At 39.6% G+C, this 21,968-nt stretch overlaps 2 protein-coding genes across 15 annotated transcripts in view; one reads left to right on the forward strand and one right to left on the reverse strand.

Annotated features, from left to right (window-relative positions):
- The window catches only part of ABCB11 (ATP binding cassette subfamily B member 11), a 50,748-nt gene extending 40,742 nt beyond the window's left edge, over positions 1-10,006 (forward strand). For all 5 annotated transcript variants that reach the window (XM_027678653.1, XM_027678654.1, XM_027678656.1 and 2 more), the window contains 6 exons: positions 2,017-2,258; positions 2,368-2,524; positions 3,293-3,490; positions 4,265-4,471; positions 5,212-5,358; positions 6,090-10,006. In XM_027678653.1, the coding sequence (XP_027534454.1) occupies positions 2,017-2,258; positions 2,368-2,524; positions 3,293-3,490; positions 4,265-4,471; positions 5,212-5,358; positions 6,090-6,290 (1,152 nt within the window). In that variant the 3' untranslated portion in view covers positions 6,291-10,006. The remainder of the gene's footprint in view (positions 1-2,016; positions 2,259-2,367; positions 2,525-3,292; positions 3,491-4,264; positions 4,472-5,211; positions 5,359-6,089) is intronic.
- On the reverse strand, positions 9,994-21,916 carry G6PC2 (glucose-6-phosphatase catalytic subunit 2). Of its 10 annotated transcripts, XM_027678660.1 has the most exons (10): positions 21,520-21,916; positions 21,255-21,378; positions 20,393-20,455; positions 19,999-20,124; positions 19,864-19,925; positions 16,765-16,840; positions 16,333-16,442; positions 13,188-13,299; positions 12,255-12,370; positions 9,994-11,076 (listed from the first exon to the last, which is right to left on the reverse strand). In XM_027678660.1, exons 4-10 carry the CDS (start codon positions 20,010-20,012, stop codon positions 10,565-10,567), a joined length of 1,002 nt encoding a protein of 333 aa, XP_027534461.1. In that variant the 5' UTR covers positions 20,013-20,124; positions 20,393-20,455; positions 21,255-21,378; positions 21,520-21,916; the 3' UTR covers positions 9,994-10,564. The 10 variants fall into 10 exon arrangements, 9 of the variants coding, with proteins under 9 accessions (XP_027534461.1, XP_027534463.1, XP_027534464.1 ...); XM_027678662.1 differs by lacking the exon at positions 21,255-21,378; XM_027678663.1 differs by lacking the exon at positions 19,864-19,925 and having other exon boundaries at positions 16,765-16,838; positions 21,255-21,915.
- Positions 21,917-21,968: the final 52 nt, after the last annotated feature.

The following is a 21,968-nucleotide window of genomic DNA, read 5'->3' on the forward strand; positions in this document are numbered from 1 at the left end:
GTGGAGCACGCAGAGCATTGCTACTGAGGATGTCAGTAGATAATTGCTTGTAGGAAAGGTTCTTTTTAGGCTGGCTGATATTTGGGCCAGTCCGTATCATGTTTGAATGAATTTATATATTGCAATAGTGTCCTGTGTTCATGAAAGAATCATCGTCATGGCTAGGCTTCGCGAACGAAGATTTGGGAAGGGCTCTACCCACTATTCTTGCAAGCGCGTTGGTGGCTAAAAAGGCCAATACGAGAAAGGCAAGTCCGGTTGCAAAAGACACAGCAGAAAGACTCCTTAGATGGTATATTCTGCAAGGCTCGATTCTTTCTGCGTTGTCTTTTCTCCTCAAGAGTGATCCTGCGTGCTTTCTCAAAAGCATCAGCGGCGTTATAAATGGACTGTCTCCAGGCCTCCCAGTTAGAGGCCAGAGTAGACCAGTTATGGTGATCAATATGCCCAAGGCTGAGTTGTTGCTTCAGGGAGTCCTTGTATCTTTTCTTCGGAGCTCCTCTCTTGCGGCAGCCGGAGGCAAGTTCACCATAGAGCAGGATCTTAGGGAGGCGGTGGTCCTTCATCCTGGAGACGTGCCCTGCCCAGCGCAGTTGCGTTCTCAGTAGCATGGCTTCAATACTTGTGATTGCTGCCTGTTCGAGAACAGATGTATTGGTCACATAATCTGACCAGTGGATGTTCAGGATTGTACGGAGGCAGCGTTGATGGAAGCGTTCTAGGAGACGCAGGTGGTGGCGGTAGATGACCCATGTTTCGGAACCATATAAAAGAGTAGACAGCACTATGGCTCTGTAGACACTGATCTTGGTACCTTTCTTCAAGTGTTTATTACGCCATACTCTTTTATGGAGTTTTCCAAAAGCACTATATGCCTTCGCTAACCTATTGTCTATCTCCCCGTCAATCTTACCATCTGAGGAGATGAGGCTGCCTAAGTAATTAAACTGTTGGACTGATTTGAGTTCTGATTGGCCGATGGTGATGTGGGGATGATGGAGGACTTCCTGGGGTGCAGGTTGATGGAGAACTTCAGTCTTCTTTAAGCTGACTTCCAGCCCAAAGAGCTCAGCAGCATCTGCAAAGCAGGATGTTAAACGCTGCAGGGCTGCTTCTGTGTGAGCGACAAGGGCGGCGTCATCAGCATAAAGCAGCTCCCGGACAAGATGGTTCAGGGTCTTAGTGTGGGCCTTCAGTCGCCTTAGGTTGAATAGGCTTCCATCAGTACGATATCGAATGTAGATACCGTCCTGATCATCGAGGTCTGCCGTGGCCCTTTGGAGCATCATACTGAAAAAGATTGTGAATAAGGTAGGAGCGAGAACGCAGCCTTGTTTCACGCCGTTCTTTATTAGAAAGGGCTCAGAAAGTGTGTTGCCATATCTGACTTGGCCATGCTGATCTTCATGAAGTGAGGTGATCATTTTAAGGAACTTGGGGGGACAACCTAAACGTTCCAAAATCTGCCAGAGACCATTTCTGCTCACAGTATCGAAAGCCTTGGTGAGGTCGACAAAGGTTACAAAGAGACCTTTGTTCTGTTCCCTACACTTCTCTTGCAGTTGTCTGAGAACAAATATCATGTCTGTGGTGCTCCTGTTGGCTCTGAAGCCACACTGAGATTCAGGTAGAATTTCTTCTGCTATAGCGGGAATTAGTCTGTTCAGGAGTATTCTTGCCAAGATTTTGCCAGCAATGGAGAGCAGAGTAATACCACGGTAATTTGAGCAGTCTGATTTAGTACCTTTCTTCTTATACAAGGTGATGATGACTGCATCACGAAGGTCTGAAGGTAGTTCACCTAGTTCCCAGCAGCGCACCACAAGCTCATGAAATTTAGCATGGAGTGCAAGGCCCCCATGTTTCCAGACTTCAGGTGGAATTCCATCAACCCCAGCTGCCTTGCCAATTTTCACCTGCTGTAATGAAAGAATCATGCATTTCTGAAAGCAGACTCAACTTTTTCCAAGCAAAAATTTGGAGCTTTTACCCATTTTTTTTCTTTTTCTCCTCCAGATTGCCAGTGAAGCTGTCTCTAACATCAGGACTGTAGCTGGGATAGGAAAAGAGAAAATGTTTATCAACAATTTTGAGAAGCACCTGGATATGCCCTATAGAGCTGCAATCAAAAAAGCACATGTTTATGGGCTCTGCTTTGGCTTTGCCCAGAGCATAGTGTTCATTGCCAACTCTGTCTCCTACAGATACGGGGGGTTTCTAGTTGACTCAGAAGGACTCCATTACAGCTTTGTGTTCAGGTGAGAGCCTGCTCGGAGCCACAAACAGGTCTCCAGAAGTGCTGGGCTTGGTCTAGTGTTCAGTTTCCTGAGGGCTTCCCAAGAATGACCATGTCCCCCTTCCCCACAGGGTGATCTCTGCTATAGTCACCAGTGGAACTGCTTTGGGAAAAGCTTCTTCCTATACCCCAAACTATGCCAAAGCCAAAACATCTGCTGCACGCTTTTTTCAACTGGTCGATCGGCTTCCTAAAATCAGTGTTTACAGTGAAAAAGGGGAAAAATGGGTAAGAGTGGAGATGAGTAATTTGTGATGTCATTCAGCTCAATATAAGCATGGAAGTTGCACTAATGATTCAGGAGTCAATGAGGATCACTGCTTTACAAGAAGGTTATGCTGGCTGTATAATTGTTACTTGTCTTTGCTCTTTTAGAAGCAGTGAGCTCTGTACTAGGCAGCAAGAGTAGTATAAAGTGGGCCATTAGGAATTTGGCGTGTAAAACGCCTGTACCTTGGAATGAAACAGATTTGGATGACTCACAGAATAACAAGTTTTTATTTCCTGCTCTACAGTTCATGCACAAACCTGACTATCACTGGCTTACAATGGAGGCTTTTTCCATTCACATCAAACTGGTGGGGGTGTTCATGAGGAGGCGAAGCATCGCTGAGTCAGACAAAATGAAAATGCTCAATTTCTGGTGAATTGAAAAGTCAGACCCAGAAAATTCGAACTGTTTATTTTATACAGAGTGTCCGTATTAAAATTAAAAACTTACCCATTTGCAAGGTGATCCCATCAATTGATGGCTCTGACCAGTGACATGTGGGGAAGTACAAGCAGAGAAATAGTGTTACGACTAATAGCTTCATCTCTAGGACAGCTACTCCAGTGTGGTTTTTATCCCTTTTCCTCAGCTAATTTCACAAGCACGAATGTCATATTTTAAACAAGAGATGCCAGAATGGTATCTGAGGAAGATTTATTTTGTACCTTACCACTCTCAGTTTTGAGCTTGAGGTCATTGTAACATCTTTCTCTCTGTTTCACCAGGAGGATTTCAAGGGAAGTGTTGAATTTCTTAATTGTAAGTTCACATACCCTTCTCGGCCTGATATTCAGGTTCTGAAAGGACTCTCTATTGCTGTTAAGCCTGGACAGACTTTAGCATTTGTTGGAAGTAGTGGTTGTGGTAAGAGCACCAGTGTCCAGCTTCTGGAGCGTTTCTATGACCCTGACAAAGGAAGTGTGGTAAGCAAAGAAAACATGGTTTCTGTGCTGTTGTTTTCAGCAGTGCTCCAGGGGCCTTCTGCCTGTGTTCTCCCGTGCAGCCTAGCAGTGGTGGTGTGTACATGTGCAGGTTGGGGCTTTGGCTCCTTCTCAAACAGATATGGACTGTTTGGACAGTTCCCGAATATCGTCTCAGATGTATTCAGGCAAGATAAGAGAACTACAATGCACTCTTATGCATTATGTACGCCATAGGCTTTTGCCTTTGTAGCTCCTGTATGAAACATATAATGTGTGCTGTACATTGTGGGAGTACAAGCAAAAATCAAGTCTAAATGGAGCAACAAAGAGCCTGGAACATCCCTAAATATGCAGCCTCTTTGCAGGTTGAATTTGTCTAGATTTAACTTGATTACTGATAGCTTAGTATGCTTTTATATGTTTTCCTAATGTAAATACCCATCTAGATTGATTTCTCTTTCTTTGGAAAAAATCCTTGTGGTGATCTCAGTGCCAGGAAGGCAATAAAACATGTGCCTAACCTCAAGCAATTAGATGGTTCACTAGGACTTAATATTGAGAAAATGGTCTAGCATTTGGCTGAATCAAAGCCATAACACAAAATACACATCATGCACAAAGGACAAATATAAGCAATTCTTCTAACCACTTTAAATCAGTTGTGTTTACATTTTAATAATATGGTTCAATCATTTAGTTTTGCTATAAACTATTTGGGTGTAGCAGGCTGTTGATTCCTAATGATGTTTCAAGTTTTCTCCCATTTCCTTATAGTTAATAGATGGACATGACTCTAAGAACATAAACGTCCAGTTTCTTAGATCAAAAATTGGAATAGTGTCACAGGAGCCCGTGCTATTTGACTGCAGCATTGCTGATAATATCAAATATGGCAGTAACATGAAAGAGGCAACCATGGAAAAAGTCATAGAAGCAGCCCAGAAGGCTCAACTGCATGATTTTGTCATGTCCTTGCCTAATGTAAGTACCTGCGAGGCCTTGGCTGTGGAACTACAGACAGGCTGTTCAGTGCTCATTGCAGTGGGGGTTGCTTGTTGCTCCAAACCCAGTTAAAGTTGCTACACACGTACACCTTTTATGTCCTTTTACACAGCTGTAGGAGCAAAGAGGGTGCCATGACCATGCCTAATGTTCCTGAGACTGTGGTTGTGAGTTGCTACTGGCTTCTTACACAGTAGGCAAATATATAAATCCTGTTCTCAGCTGTGAGAGATTTGCCTTGTGACTAGGGCATGATATTTAGAAAAAAGTATTTGAAGCTGGCTGCTTATGTCCACTTATGAAGTATTTAAATGTACTGAAATCATATCAACATAAATCAGAAGAACATTAAAGGTGTGGATACAATTTAGGCACCCAAACAAAACAAGCCCTGAAACCACTCTTAGCATCTTCTCCCAATTTTAGGGCAGGGGATTTCTTTTTGCCTCAGACAAATCAGCCAGCATCTTGCTATCGCAGTTTTCTTCCAGGCTCATCACCGTGTTGCCTGGACCTCTGAGCATGTGCAGGCAAAGCATGGCTTGAAAACCTCTCCTGAAATGTGTAGCACTGCACAGTGTTTCTGCATCCCTGGCTTCTGTAAGGAGGAGGCAGCCGTGGTCAGCATTCTTGCCTCTCTCCTCCTGCTCTTCCTTCAGACTGTGTACTGCTGTGTTGGCTTATGACTGAATAAAATCTTCCTTTTGTATATTTTTCAGAAATATGAAACTAATGTTGGGGCTCAAGGATCCCAGCTGTCTCGTGGGCAAAAGCAACGCATTGCCATAGCGAGGGCCATCATCCGAGATCCTAAAATTTTATTACTGGATGAAGCTACCTCTGCCTTAGACACGGAAAGCGAAAAGGTAGATGTGCAGTGATGAGCAATAGGGGAAAGTTAATACAATGGCTTACAGTGTACAAAGCCTTTCTGTTCTATAGAGACTTCCCAACATACTCCACTACAGGACTGCACGTTATTCCGTGTTGTGAATTCAGCACTTCCATCTTTAATGATCTTTCCAAAAGATGCAGGAGGCACAGCTATAAAAAAAGCAGTCAGCTCCAAGGGCTCCTTAACTGTCCATAAGAGGCAGCACTTTTTCAGAAATGTGGATACTAATTGCCTGGGTTTCAAAGCATTCAGATGGGAATAGTTCATAAATGTAACTGTACATTAAAAATCAACCAACCTAAAATGTATTGATGCATACAAATAATAATCCTGACTAGCCAATAAAAACAGCAGTAAGGGGCCCAAGAACTTGGGCAATAATTTGTGTAGCTTGGTTACTTGCAGAGATTAGAGAAATGGTGGAATTTAAAACCATATCCACACTGAGCTGACACTTAGCACATTACCTGAGTAAAAGCCTTCATTAATTTCTACTGCTGTCTGTGTTTACCTATTCCTCCTTTGTACTGCTTGTGAACAGAGTTCATGACCCAGCTAAGCACACCAGTATCATAACCTTTGATTTAGCCTCATTCACTTGTCACTTTTAAAATCCAATTTATCTGAAGCAATTGGGTTCCTGCAGCTATTAGCCCTGATTTGGTTTTGCATATTTTCATTCTGACACTTTGTTGCCTTCAGACTGTCCAAGCAGCGCTGGATAAGGCCAGAGAAGGGAGGACCTGCATCGTCATTGCCCACCGCTTGTCCACCATCCAGAACGCCGACATCATCGCGGTGATGTCCCAGGGACTCGTCATTGAAAGGGGCACTCATGATGAACTGATGGCCATGGAGGGAGCCTATTGGAAACTTGTTACTACTGGAGCCCCTATTAGCTGAATTACTGTGATTCTAAATTAGAAAGATTTCTGTAAACAAACTCTTTATGGTAGGTATGTGTATGTTGGTGCTCCATTTGCTACAAAGTGCTCTACAATACTGTGAGGCCTGTGGAACACTGAAGGTATGTAGCTCTCTGCATCAAGCACATTTGTCCAGCACATGCAGGGAACTAGGCACAGGCTAATGCATTCAGGAAGTAAATTAGCCCACTGATAAGGGAAAGCAAGCCTGAAAATGGGAAGGATCTTTGCTGATGATCTGTGGAATTGCCACTAGCTGCAGTCAGACTGCACAGTCCTGTCATGCCTCAACTAGCAATCAAGGAAGACTCTGCTCCAGTGTTCTGGAAACTGTCCCTTCTCTAGGTAAGCGGCATAAGTGAAAACAATCCCAAGGATGATGCTGTACATCACACCTCTTCTAATGTTCAGTCTGCAGAGGATTACAGCAGATCTCTTTCCTGTGGGTACAGAACCCCCACCCTTTCACCCCGTCGTACCACACAGGTCAGCTGTGCTGAGGAGGAGGCTGCACTTCCCCCATGTGCGGCCACAGCACTGACACCACGGAGCCCCTTCAACAAAACCAGGCAGTACTTACAAAGAAGGCAGCTCCACAAAAGTAAGGAAAGCAATCAAGGCGAGGAACAGAAGCTAGTGAGGATCATTTCCTAGCCCGCCACTCTCCACCTAACACTCACCACTCTAATCAAAGCTGTCAAATAGATTTTTGAATAGGAATTCATGCTTTGGATAAATTAATGTAAAATCCTACAGTTAGTCATCAGTTATTTAAACCACTTCTTTTTTTTTTAGGAGGCAAGACAATAATGTGTATTTTTATAGACATCATAATCAGTAAAGGTGGAAAAAACCCCATAATTAGCTCTTTGTTTGCATTAAATACAGTTGATAAACAGCAACAATGCATTCAGATATGACAAAGGTCAAGAAGGAGCTTCTTTTGGCAGAAGCTTGTATCTATCACAGTTTATTACAAGATCTACTGCAGGTTTCTCTGAAATATGAGTTATTGTCTGCAGCACAACAGCACTCTTTGCTTTAGTGACTAGGATCTTGGAGACAAAGCAGATAGACTGAAAGTATAAATTACAGTTCCAACATTTAAATATTGATTTTGAATAATAGAGTATTAACTGGAAAAGTCATTCCCCGTGTCCTAAAATCTGCAGGGCGGGGGGCAGTTCCACTCACTTTATAAAAAAAAAATCACACCACTTCTTATAAAACTATGTAACAGTACCAGTAATTGAATAGAGCTGTAAGGACGAAAATTTTATTAGGATAGATCCCTTAATTCCAGGCAGCAAAACCCAATTTCAACTTTTGTACAAATCCATTAATAGAATTGCTGCCAAAGTCCCTACTGAACTCACACAGCTGGCACTGAAATGGCTATTTTCCCAAGGAAGTCTGTATTTTAAACCTTAACTAAAAATTTTAAAAAAGCTGCATTATTTGCTTTAATATTTTCAGCCTTTTTATGTTTCAGAGCAATAATTAGTTTGATGGCTTAGGATGGAAAATATTGACAGAGTATCAATATAAGTATCAGTATGAATAAGCTACTGACATACCTATATGATATTTAATTTATATTAGTATTTAAGGCCATGGAAAAATAATGACTCTATTAAAACCTACCGTGACTATGTGTACTTATTTCATAATTCTTTTGCCTAAAAGGACACAATTTTCATGACCCAAATTAAACCAATAAATTGTATTTTTTTACTTGCTCTTGTGCTTTAGCACTTCTCTTACACTTCAGACAGGCACATGAATATCTTGCACCAGCTAACAAGTATTTCTGTGTAACTGGATCATGTCTGTGACAAGGGTCTGCTGTGCAGGACAGAGCTGCAGAGAAGGCCAGCTCAAGAACACTAGCCCCTGCCTGTCGTCCCCTTGCAGGAGCACAGGGACATGGCCCCACCTAGGTGGCACTGCTACTGCTCTTCATTGTAACATCATCCTGTTTTCAAGCAGCTAGGAAATATCGAGAGCTAAGTGTTGGGAAGCTGGTACTTCCCAGAAGCGTGCAGGCACTCACAGCACACACAAACAGTTGCACATTCCTGGGTACCAGCTCCTGCCGCTTAATTTCTATGTGCTACTGACAACCAGTTGATTATAAAGACCTTTGGTACCTGTGCAAAGGGATTAAATTTCAAGTGGAACTGCACAGTATGGCTGGGCATGAGCAACAAGCCTTGATGGACTGCTCGGTGCAGAGCTGGACTGGTCACGCCGCCGTAGCTGCCCCACAGCAAGATGTCCCAGGCCTGGACAAGTCCCTGAGCCAACCCAAAGGCATTTGCCAACCCTAAGGCATTTGCTTTCATCTTTCAAGCCTGAGTTGTTAGTCTTGACAGTAGATAGTGTCATTTGCTGTCTTCTGCAGAAATGCCAGTTGTCATTCTATGGTTGTGTCTATCCCAACAGAGGCACCAAGATTCTTTGCCAGGGCCAGGAAGCAGAGACCCTCATGTGGTAGAAGCTTAAAAATGTGATGTCTAACCATAACTCCCAGCTTAAAATTGCCCACATTGCCACTAAATCCAAATGCTGTTGTGAAAGCCTCAGACAGCTGTGCAGAAGGAGCCAGAAATAGAAGGACAGTTAGAACAACCTGCTAGTGTTCTGTGATGCCTCTGTAGGTCACCTCACTGGTAGGGAATAACAAAGCACAAAGCAACTTAACACGCTGATCTTTGTCTTGGCTGTCTTTGTTCTTGGTTATTTGTTTCTAGTCCTGTTAGCTTAGTAATTTTGCTTAAGGAATTACAATTACAGAAAAGACTGGTTTCAAGACAGCTGCTGCAGGAAAAAGAGTTCAGAGATCCATTACAGAAAATATGAGGAGATACACAAAGTAGAATACTCCTCAAACTGATAAAATCAGATGACTCATTTTTTTAAGACAAGGTAGTCTTACTAGGCTCTTAAATAAGGATGCCTGTTTCAGATTTGCTGCTGTAATTTGTATAATGTTTATTCCTAAAGGCCAATCCAAAACTATTCACCTTGTTTACCCAAATTAAATAAGATTCTTTCAATTTGAATTCTCCCACACTTAACTGGAAGTCTGGAAGCAATATCATGTTTACATCTAAGCCTTATTTTTTTCAGATCATACATACACAGCCCTCATTACTCATCTTATGGCCTTGTATACTAAGGCTATGTATAAAGAGCTTGTATACTAAGTATTATGAGATGGTATCAGCAAAATATTGCTTAAAAATTGTGTACTGAAAGGGAATATACAACAGTAGATGCCAAATAATGAGGAAAAATGGAAAGTACCCACCTTTGCCTATTTAGAACATCCATTTTATATAGCAAACATATATTTAACATACTAGCTACTTGTGTGCTTAGGTAAACAAAGCTGACAAGAATATAAAGTTGCAATGACAGTCTGCAACCACATTTTCATGATTTACACAACTACTAACAGTGATTCAGGCTTGTGTCTCTTGATCTGAGAGAATTAGCAATATAGGAGCATGAACAATATTCTTGAGGTCATATACTGAGATAATTTCATCATTGACAACTTTCAAAGGTGTGATCTGTATCATTCATGATTTATGTGACCACTTTGAAAAAGTAAGAATGACAAAACCCACATAGTAATGCAAAAATATATTCTACAGAGAATAATGGAAATAAACTTTTTTTTTCTCATCTGACTTAATCAGAAGCTGTTTTGCTCAGGAAGCTCAATAAGTTAAATGTAAAGCCTTGCTTATAACTACGCTGGCCTTTTTCACAGTGCCTGGGTACAGCCGTACAATCGTAGGTGGTGTGATACTGTCACACCATTATGTAGCAGTTTAACACACAGTATCTATATATAAAAAATTAAATACCGAGTACCACTATGTACAACTGACGCTTGAAGCATCATCTAGCTAGAGATGGAGAGAACTTAAAGACCACCATATAGCTAAATAAAACTAGTTGATTATACTTTAAAACTTTGTTATGACCCAGAGTATTGGGCCATTTCTAACCATACTGCAGTGTGGTTGCAATATTTCTAGGAATCAGCAACTAATATTTATGAGCTGCCAAAGTCATTCTAGAGTGTACTGATTTTGGATGTACTGGTTACTTACCAGGAGCACATCAAAGATGCAGTAGCATTCCTTTGGTTAAAATGAGTTAACAAAACTGCCTTTGTGGAAGGTTCTTGAACAGCTCATATCCATCCCCACAATGCTAATCATTTTGAACCTTTACTTAATTAAGTTTCTTTTCAGTTGTCTTCATTAATGAGTGGACACAGTATGGAACCAAGGCAACTACAGTCAGAGGCATAGCTGCACTCTTACAGAAGGAGAGAATGTAGAACAAATACTCAGTATGAGTAGGTATCTTAACGAAATTATATAGCTGCAGTGTAGCTAAAGAAGCAGCTATACACAATATGCGAAAACTTAGCTTGCAGCTATTTTTACCTTTGCAGCTTGTGACGAACATTTCAGAATTAATTCCAAGACCTAAACCAAAGAGTGCCCCTAAATTCCTCACCAGTCCAGCAAATGGAGTTGTGTCAATGTTTATCCAGTCTGGGTTGGCACACCACTTCTTGGCCTTTGGAACAGACCATAGCAAGTCAATATCAAGAAGTTTGAGGGACAGATAAAACCCAAGGGCAAAGATGAAAAGAAACAAGTTTGTCTTGATGTACATTCTCAAGCTCGCAGTCTGGATAGCAGGGGTATGCTCAAATGCTTCTGCCACAAGAATGCCTGTGGATTAGAAACTCAGTGTTACAGGGAACAACACACTTGTACTTTGAAGAAGCACTTTCTACAGTGTGCCTGTAGAATTTGACTTTTGAAGACAGAAGAATATGTCTTTCATATCTATGTGTATATATACACATACACAAACACAATTTACCACTTCTGTAGTACATTACAGAACCTTTTCTCCCACTCAAAACTGCCAATTTAGAAAAAAGAAATTAAATACCAAGCACTACATGGTTTTGATATGAGGCATACCTTAAGGCCTGACTGCATCTCCCAGATGACAACCTATCAAATATTAGATGTAAACTGGAACATTCCTTTTCCAAAAGAGTCCCTCACTCAAAGACTGGCTCCAGCAATGCAGAATTCAACACCAGTTCCCACACAGGCTTTGAGTGTTGAAGGAAAAGACACAGAACACACTTATCTTCTCTCGTACTCATTTTATCCTGGTTGTGAAGAGGGAAAGCTGTTAGCCAGGGCTACCCAGGCTGCACTGCATCCATGAAAGAGAACAGGAGCAGGCAGCCCCTGCTCAATGCTTTGGTCACCCTCTATAAAATCAGATAGATACTAGAGAGATTGTTCATAGTTTGAACTCCCTGAATACCAATTTGCAACATGCTTAAATAACTCTGAAAAATGTACTTCAGCTTCTTAAATCACCCTGGGGAGTTTTTACTGCTGATTCACCTTTTTCTCTATTTTGCCCCAGGTCTCTGACCCCCCACATTGCACACATGCTAGTTTGCACCTGGACACCATTTGAAGTGACCCAAATACCTTCCTCCTGAGATGAAAGGTCAGAGCCATATAGGAACAACTTCCTCTCTGATCTCTTCCACGCAGGCAGCACAAAGATTGGATGCAGCCTGTACAAACCAGTCAGAGCTAGTCTGAGGCAGTGTGGATATAACACAGTCAGCATCGACTGGCAAGTGGACAAAGACTCACTCCCTTCACTGTGTGAATTACAAAGGCAGCAGGCACATTCTAACCTTGCAAATTTTACCTTTAGACTATCATCAAATCCTTGACCTTCCAGAGAGTGGAGAGCACCACTGGGGCTGCAAGATGAGTAGCACTACGAAAAATCTCTTGTCTTTTCTCATACTTCTTTTTTTTTTGAGATTATACAAATATGTTAAAAAGAAAAAAAAAAGCAACATTACCAGCAAATACTCCAAGAATAACTTGATGAGGGAAATGTGTTGCTATGAATACTCTTGAAATGCACACACTGATCTGGATAATCCAAAAAATACTCCAGAGGAATGACCATGTCAGTCTAAGAGAGAAAAGGAAAATGGTTAAAAATTAAGACAAACTATTTCATCTACTAATTTATCCCAAGCCCCATCATGTCAGGTTCATATTTTTACCAGCCAGAGATTTACCAAGTAGAGCAGTTTAGAATCAGATGATTAAAACCTGGAAGTCAGTACTAAAACATTATCAAAAGTGGTTACAGGAAGAGACCCCAGCAGTTTCAGGTCCAAGACACCACTGTGGCTTTAGTGATGAAAGTCATACATAGCAGGTTAAATTAGCACTAGTACGCTGAGCTTATTTCTCATCATGAAGTCATACCTAACTGTAAAAGTTCAGTTATTTCATGATAAAATTTACATAGTGTGGGAACAACCTTGTCAGGTTGACAGCAATTACGAGACTTTTCCGCAGAGCTGAGTAACACGTTACAGTGAACTATGTCAACATTATGTGCATTTGCTTTAAAATGGGCTAAGAAGGATGACCATCAAAGCAGTACATTTATGTTCTAACCAAAAGATCCAATACATAATGACAATTGATAGAATCAAAAATTTCCAATACTGAAGAGGTGACACAACCTTTAATAGGAGCTGATTTAGAGATATTGTATGCAATGACGGTAATTTAATAAATAAGAACCTATACAAATGGCTAAATCCTCTTCATATACTTTTTCTTTAGCTGAGGTAGATCATAATAAAGGCTGCTTTTTTTTTCTTACAAACTGGATAGAACAGACTATGAATATTTGTTTAAATTAAGTCCATTAAAAACATAACATGTATATAAAGAATTATCTTTATGAGTTAGAGAAATGGAAAGACACTGACCTGTGAAGGGTAACAGCTAATTTATCTTTCCATCTAACAGTGTAGCTAAGCGCTGCAGTGACCATTACATACCAGACGCAGGATGATCCCATGGCATGTCCAGATGGGCTTCCTAGTAAAAACCAAAAGGAAATATTCACCTTAAGAATGATGACTGTAGCATTTGTCATATAGAAAATGTCAACTGGCAGTTACTCAGGCACCCAATCATTGAGAAAGGAAATGGCTAACAAAGGCTGAAAGAATGTCAACTGCTTCGCAAAATTTAATTTTCTCAATATGAACTTCTCATCTATAGGGAAGCCATATTTGTCTGAAATCAAGTAGGTAACAGCTTAACTATCTTATATTAGTGTGGGGTGGAATCTTGATTGGAAAACATAGTATTTTCCCATTATTTGATTTGGATTGTGATTTAAAAAAAAAGGCATCTAGGACTCTCTTAGGACTGTAGCATGGAATGTAGAAGTTATATATAAGGATTAGATGAGAAAGGGTTTGAATGGGCCTCCTCATAACTAAGGGGAGCAAGAGAGCTTTAGCTCTTTGTAACATTCTAAACTAAAGTAACAGTGTAACTTGAGATGGCCCTTCCAAACTGCCTTTTATCTGCCTCCGCAATTATCATGATGTGAAAAATTGGGATCTGTGTCTCATTAATAATATCACAAAATGTAATAAATTTAGAAATGTATCTCAAGCATGATGGAAGAACTGTGTCTTTATACTTTAGTTTGATTTATGTTATAAATTTTAAGGTGTCATACATATCAACTAGCTTGAAAATAGAGTATAAGTGAAATTGGCACATCAAATGATACTGTAACATATCCAACTAATTGCTGTACCAACAATCTGTAACAGGGAACATACTCTCATATAGAGATCAACAGTAATTTCCTTTTAGTCCAGGTTATAATAATATAAATGAATTTTTTTTTTAATTTAACAAATCAGATTTTAATTTTACTGGAAACAATATGAAGCCTCAGAAAAGTTCCTACAACTGTGAAAATCACCAAAAACCAAAGTATGATGGCATGATGCAAGGGAAAGGATTCCTAAAATTATTTGGCCACTTCTTTTCCCCTGTTCACCAAGTTTACATTCAACAAATTAAAACAGGGAAAGAGAGAAAATTATATCACTGAAATCTGTCAATCCCTTATTTTTACACCTTGGCTTTCTGTGGAGACAAAGTGAAGTAAAAGGGACAGGGTTATTTCACTGTCAGAAGAAATAATTTTGGGCCCAGAAAGTGTTATGATCCAGAACTATATAGCGGTGTGTAGAGCAATAGGATATTTCAGTGAAGTAGCAAAGCAGGAATGCCTAGGACAAGCACTATGATTTCTGACTCCCTGCACTCATTTTTGCTATTCTGCTTGCCAGCATCTTTAGAGTCACTCTACCAGCTCTTTTGTTAATTGCCTAACAGATGTGCACTCCTAAACCTCACAACAGAACAAATGTCACTGATAAGGAAGCCATAATGTTGTCTGTCAGCATTGGGAAAGCTCCTCTGTCTTGTCATTTAGGAAAATGTCATCTAGGAATAATGTTTCATAGTTCATCTGCAAATTACCTACTAGAAACAGCATAAGCTCCACTTTAAGGTTTATGTTCTTAAAGCCTTAAAAAAATGGCAGTAGGGTTTTAGTTCAGCTAATTCCAGAAGTACAAACCAAATTCAAGTCCTAGACTGCTTGCCATGTAGTAATATAAACAGTTCCCACAGCTTTCCCTCTTGCTGAGCTGTGGTTCAGGCTATCCTAGCAATATTTGGATCTGCTTTTCTCATGTCTGTGGCTGCTCCTCTACTCTTCTAATATAACTTGCATATTTTAAAAGTGTGCAAAGTACCATGTAAGCTCATGCAATGACTGTGTGCGCTTAACAGCTGCACTGACTGCACCTCCTCTTGTTAATGAGGAGCAGGTCAGTGACAGATATTGTCAATGGTTCAGGGCAAATCTGGAGGTGGGGAAAATGTGGTCGTTGTAAGTGCAAAGACGGAATCAATATGACAGTTGTATCCACTGGACAGAAATAGGAATGACTTGTTACTTCAGGAAGAAAGTAACAAGAAGAAAGACCTTCTGGTTCAATGAATAGAATGAAACACTCTGACTGGCTCCTTAGCCAGGGCTTGGAACTACATGGTACCGAAAGGGCTCAGTTCTGAAGGCTTTTGAAAAAATCTGAAGTACGTTAATACTTGGGGTTAGGTCCCAAATGAATTCACTTGAAGGAGACTGCAGATCACATATAGACCAGCCATTATTTAACCCTGCCTCATAAAAGGGCTTAAACTTCTTGTTCACAATTACAATGGAACGCAGTGGAGGATATTGTTAACAAATTTGCTATGCAAACTGCTTTAAAGCTTGCAGTGGCATTGATGAGGTGCAAAGCGCATTAATTTCCACAGTCAGTATTTTCTCGCACAATGAATTAAACTAAATTCAGTCAGTCGGCTCAAAGCAAATTCATCTTATTTCACAATAAGTTGCACAAGTTCATTTGACTTCAGGAGTATTGCATTTGAGTTCCGCAGAAAAGACAATGAGACATAAAAAAGTGAAAATACATAGAGAAAGTACATTTTTAAAATAATTTTCCCCCATATATTTGTATACATAAACATTCAGTGTCAGTGTCTGGTTCTGGGAAGAGGGGTTACCTTTTCCACTCATGATACATTACATCAACAATTATTGATACTATTGTTATTTACACTGAACCACCTACTAGTTTTTGGGGTTTGAATATTTCTTGCAATAGTGCACTGGCCCTCAAACTCAACAGCCCTGTGCTCTGTTTTGGAACATATTAAACAATGTATTTCACAAGTTTTGTGAAAATTCCTTTCCAATATGCTGGTTCATTCTACTAGTAGTTATTTTTAAAGTAAATCCCCCTCCCTTGGACTATTTAAAGGCAATGAAGTAAACATTTTGTCATATAGCAATCAAACATAAGTTACATTGTATTTCTTCCTTTTTTTCTGCTTATTTTTTGGTGCTATTTTATATATGAACTCTGAGGTTTGTATATTATATAAGACCTTCATAAGTCACATCCTCTCTCCCTCAAAGCCACTATCCCTATTAAATGTACCAATGTAATCTCCAACATTTCTTACCTGGTCCAGTTTCACACGTTATAGGAAACTGTTCAAGGCATGGGCTTGATTGATTAGGATAAATCATTGTTTCTTGCACCCACCAGTATGGGCGATGGCCAAATAAAATCCTGACAAAATATAAAATAAAATAAAGCAGAAACTCAATGAAAATATTTTTATGTAAGAAGGCCTCAGCAAAACATGATAATCCTATAAAGAATATGAAGAGCTATATTGCCAAAACTATTCTATAATAGTTCTACGGGTTTTTCTCATCTTACCACGATGTCATTTCAAACATATCTTAAATATCTGCATTGTGAATTCCTCTTTTATAATAACGGGGGAAAGTCTACTAGTACATTATTCACAGAAAGTTTTCTAACCTTGAGGCACATATAGTAACTATCATTAAAAATACCAAATTTTAAAATAAATCCAACTTCTTACCATTTAAATATGAGGTTGAACCAATCACCAATGACTGCCACCCATATCATTTTAGTACCAACCACTTGGTTGAGCTGAAACCAAAGAGGAAAATAAATTGAGAATATATTCCGCGGATCACCAACATGTGACATAAAATTAAGGAAATCCTGGTAAGCCCTGTAGTCCCTCTGTAAATGCTGAATGATAAGCACGCCATTGCTATGAAGGAGATCCATCTTAATGGATTAAACTGTACTTGAAATATAGTAAAGTTCCTTAAATCTTAAGTTTCTAGTAACAGAGAATGAGACCCATGGAGGTGAGCTATTAAAAAGTGAGAGAAGGTGATTGACGTTGCCTTTATATTATATTGGTGTGGTGTACCCAGCCATTCTTGAAACACGTGGCTCCAAAACTCCGGGAAAGCACATGAGTCTCTTAGCCCTGGAAAGCTTTTCTGTTTGCAAATTTTAATTAGAGGAAGCTAAGTGAAGTACATGCTGAGCAGCAGCAAATTGTGGGGAAAGTTTTGTGGAAACACAATGTATGACTTATGTAATCCTTTGTATGAACAGTTGGAACATGTTTGCTTAAATTTTTTCACAGTTCATTTCTCTGCAGGATGGACATTAGTAATGTGTGTACTTCATTAAGTCTTGCCTGTGTAAAGGATAGAAAGAATACACAAATAACTGATCTTTGCAGAACTGTCATTAAAGCTGTACATTTCACTTTGAAATAGAACTTGGCTACCATGCTGCTACTAATACTTTGACAACACATTTTTCAGTCACAGAAAATACAACCAGAATCCATACGTCAACGAGGCTGTTGAGCTATAGATATATTTTTAAAGCAGCAATATTCTTAAAACGCTGAAAAACAATTGTTTCCTTCACACTAGAGGCCTGCTAATCCAGGGCACAATGCAGATGAAGCTTAGTCTCCGAGTCATCATTTGGTACCACCATTCTTGTGCATTGCTTACATGATGCAAGCCCTACACAGCTTTTCCAGAAGGAGCTGCAGCCCCACTTCTGACTGCCCAGCCCTGCAGAAATGAGACCTGCTTTGCAAAACAGAGCAAGGTTGGGAATAGATGATTATGAGCATTTTCCTGAAGTATTCCCAAGCAAAGCGCATTGGTTCTCCAGGGCAAACAGCCAAGAGGAAACAGATTCTGCCACATAGCAGGATTTTAAAAGATTACAACAGATAATATATTAGCACATCAGATTTATCAATATTAGTACTAATAAGTGAAGAACAGGAAAAGATTATGTTAATTTGTGAGGTGGTTAGATGAAAAAACTTTTTCCGCTAGATATTAAATGGATACTAAAAGCCTGATGATACCATCTTCTGATATTATCAGAGCAGCAAGAGGAAAATTTCAAGCTCTTTATCAGGCTCTAATATTCCAGATATATTCCAGATGTGAATATATTCCAGATATATTCATATCTTCTATTGAAGATTATCTATGTATTTGAAACAATTAGAATCTGAAGACAAAGCAGCTCTATATATGCACTGCACACTTCCCCTACTGCTCTCTCCATCGCACTTCAAGTTAAACTGCAGAAGTTGTGGAGACAAAGATATGAACTACTTAACTGGTTGTGCTGAAGAGGGACTTAATGGCTTACCAGGGCTTTATGATGTGTCCTCAGGGAAGTCACATGGAAACATCAAGTAGGTTCAACAAATAAGGCATGACAATTAAATGGACTTAGAAGACCTCTCCTGCTGACACAATCTCACATTTACTTTACTCCCATTTACTTTACCTATTAATAGTCTGGTTTTAGAAACTTTTTAGCAGTTTTAAATCCTATATGTTTATTGCTACCAGTTGCATTGAGCTTAATAGAAAACCTTAAAGTTAAAAACAGATTTAAAATTCTATGCGCTGTTTCTGAATAACTACAGTATTTTTCTCTACATTGACTGAATTACTCACTTCAACTGGTATCATCTGATTTCAAGGAAAACTATTCCAAAAGCAAAATTTAAGGATATTTCAACAATAAATATTTCCTAGCTTTTTAGCTGAAAATATTTGAGGAGGTTTGTTTCTTGCTAACCCGTATAGCTTATTGCTTTTCACAGTGTACAGCAAAACAACTGTCATATAAAAGAACAGATGGAATTAATTTTCCCTCTCCCAGTTCTTTTCCAAGATTGTACTTGTTTAGAAATATCTCTCGTAAATAACTCTTTATACCTTATTACTAAAGAAAATGTCCTTTGGCTACATTTTTTTACTGCAAAAGTATCTTGCCTTTAAAGACAAGTAAGACTTACAATAACAACAATAAAAATCACTCTTTTATACATGTCTGGGGTTAGCATAGAAAACTGTGGAGAATCTAAGTTTTTCCTCTCTTTTTCAATCTAGTTTAGAAACAATAATTAGCTTTAAACATGAGTGTAAATGTCAAGTCAGTTGGTAGATAAAAAACAACAATCTTTCTTTTAGTACTTAACCTCATCATAGTTGCTGGATTAACTAAGTCGAAATAACTATTGTTCTATAAGAAAAAATATTTTGCAGTAAGTCAGTCAGTTTCCATCAAGATACAATTTAATGTCCTTTAAAGAGTGTCTACCAAGTAATAACCAGCCCTTTATGGTCCCTCTTTAATGGCGCCACTGTTACTCAATAGTATCAGAAAAGTTACCTCTCTGACACAGGATGTGCAGAACCATTGCAATAACTTTTTGCATGTTTGCTTTATTTACAAATACAAACCCACCCACCCATGTTATCTATCCACTGGGATATGATGCATCTGCTCAGGCTGAACTCTTCTTCAGACAGAACCACTCAGGCACACTTTGGTTCTCCAGAAACTTTGTCAATATAATGTTTGAAGTTATATCCTGGCCTTGTTTCAGTAAAGTAACCTTTTTTAGTCTACATGTTGAAGGCCTCCTGATAATAGTTTTTGCGATTTTCCTGCTGATTCTTATCCTGCTGATTATCTTTCTGCTTAGGTAGAAGATGAACACCTTAGACCTAATGAAGACTAACAGCTAACAGCAAACATTATAAAGCTTTCATTTTCTCCTATGTTCTTTCTGAGAGTTTCAGAAGCTCTTGCATTCTCAGCTTAGAGATACCAGAGGAGTCATGTTTATAAAGGATGTTTAAAAAACCGCAACAAATCCACAATCTGCAAGACAGAAAGCAAGGAGTTTTTGGAATAGGTAAGCAGGTTTCTGTGAGAGACACAGTTTTCATTGTACCTGGAAGCACTCATGATCCTGCTCCATCTAAGAGGCAATCAACAACTGACATGCCAGTCATCTCTTGTCCTGCCTGTAGTACTTCACAACCAATGAAAGTCTGAGACACTAAAGACTTTCCAAGCACTAATAACCGGAAAAGATGGCAAAACATGTCTTGAAATACTGTATTTAATAACTTGTTTAAACTAACAAAGGAGAAATATTTCCTTCATAAACTTTCCCCTGGTCATTTTCTATGCAAAGACCTGCAAAATGCTTCTGTAATGCACTTAGTACTTGGAAGTCACTTGAGATAATATACGAAATAAAACTATTTGCTGTAGTTTAGCATGTGGAACTGCAAGGAAAACTAGTGATCTATACAAAATGGTCAGAAAGTGTATGCAATTACCTTTTTTGTCCTGTTTTGATATTGTAGAACCAAGGTTTGGCCTTGTCATGATCAAATTAGTTCCTAGTACAAAGCAAAAAGCTTTAAAATGCCATCTGTTCATATAAAGAGTTTTTAATTTATTGATAATTTCTCAATTTATTTTATTTTCCAAGACATACAAAACTAGAGACTTTATATATTCTTGGTAATAACGTAGAAACAAGAATCCTGCTGATGATCCATTGGAGGGAGGATAAAATGTTTACAGCTCCCTTGCACCTACATATTAGAGCAAATATTACATAACTGTTATCAGATGTTGTTAAGTAAATGTTTGCAAGAGAAGGAAAAGCCATCAAAGCAAACATTCTTTGAAATCTGTTAATGGAGGCCTATGTGCTGGGCCTAACTTTCTGGTACATTATGCTTAGTTAATTGAACAATAGTTCAATCAGTGTTTCCATTGGCACTAGACCAGCTACAAGGATTAACAAGCAATTTACTAAATTCACCAGCAGACACTATATACAACAGCTGACAGCTATTTTCCTAGGTATAAATATTTTCCAAGTGGAACACTGAGAAGATACACCTTAATTTTTTAATTAGGAAGAGAAGAATATTTCAAGAAGCTCTTTCCTTTCCCTTCCTTCTCCCAGATTTATACTTGGCTACGCAATCATTCTTGAAACAGCCCAACTTCACTACATTTAAGTGTAAAGCAGATATGAAACAGAGGTCTATTAGTTTTAGGACTAATGCTGAGGAAAACTGTGAAATCTAGAGAAGAGGTGTTCAAGTCAAGTGAGACAGGCATACAATGGGATAGAACTGCTTATACAAGTTTATACAAGAGTAACACAACTAATGGTTGTCTCACCTCAGCCTTTGCTTTGGGTACGGTGGGGGGAAGGCAGTAATTAATTCTTTCAGAGCAATTCTCAACACTTTAATAAGTTTACACTAGTCTGAGACTATCTAAATAGCACCGGCAAAAAGTAAAGCTAGGAGAAAATAATTAGCTGTGGTAACAAAATGACCAAAAGTAGCTTTTATGATAAACTGAAGGCTGCTACCTGGGATCACAAACTAGCGCTTATCAAGAGCCAAAAGGGAATATAAAGAACTGGAGAAAAACCAGGCACGGTGTCATAAGGAGCACATTCGCTATGACAGAGGCTTATGCAAGTGTTTGACTGGGTGCGGGCAGGGCTACTGTGTGGTGGGTTTGTTCACATCGAAGAGGTGCGGGCCGCTCTCCTCTCACAGCGATCTACCTTAAGGGGTAAATTGTTATCACACTCGAGAGAATTCAGGCCTGGGGAATTAAAAGGCAATTCAGAAGCCTCACAAAACTTAGGACCATGTTCTGTGAGTCAAACAGACACTGGAAACAACCTGCGGCTTCAGAGGAGCGAAAGGGAACCGTCCCGCTCCCCAGAGCGAGCCTGGTTTGTTCAGTACGGAGCAGGCTGTTCCCCCGCCTCGGCCCTGCGGGCAACCCGGCCGCAGCGCCCTTAGCGGGCTCTCAGGAAACGCGTTTATCCACACCGTCTTTCCCCGGGCAAGGCCCGCGGCAGCTCCCCGCTCCCCG

This window comes from Neopelma chrysocephalum, unplaced genomic scaffold (genome assembly GCF_003984885.1).
Source record: "Neopelma chrysocephalum unplaced genomic scaffold, ASM398488v2 Primary Assembly neopelma1_44, whole genome shotgun sequence".
NCBI classification, from domain to species: domain Eukaryota; kingdom Metazoa; phylum Chordata; class Aves; order Passeriformes; family Pipridae; genus Neopelma; species Neopelma chrysocephalum.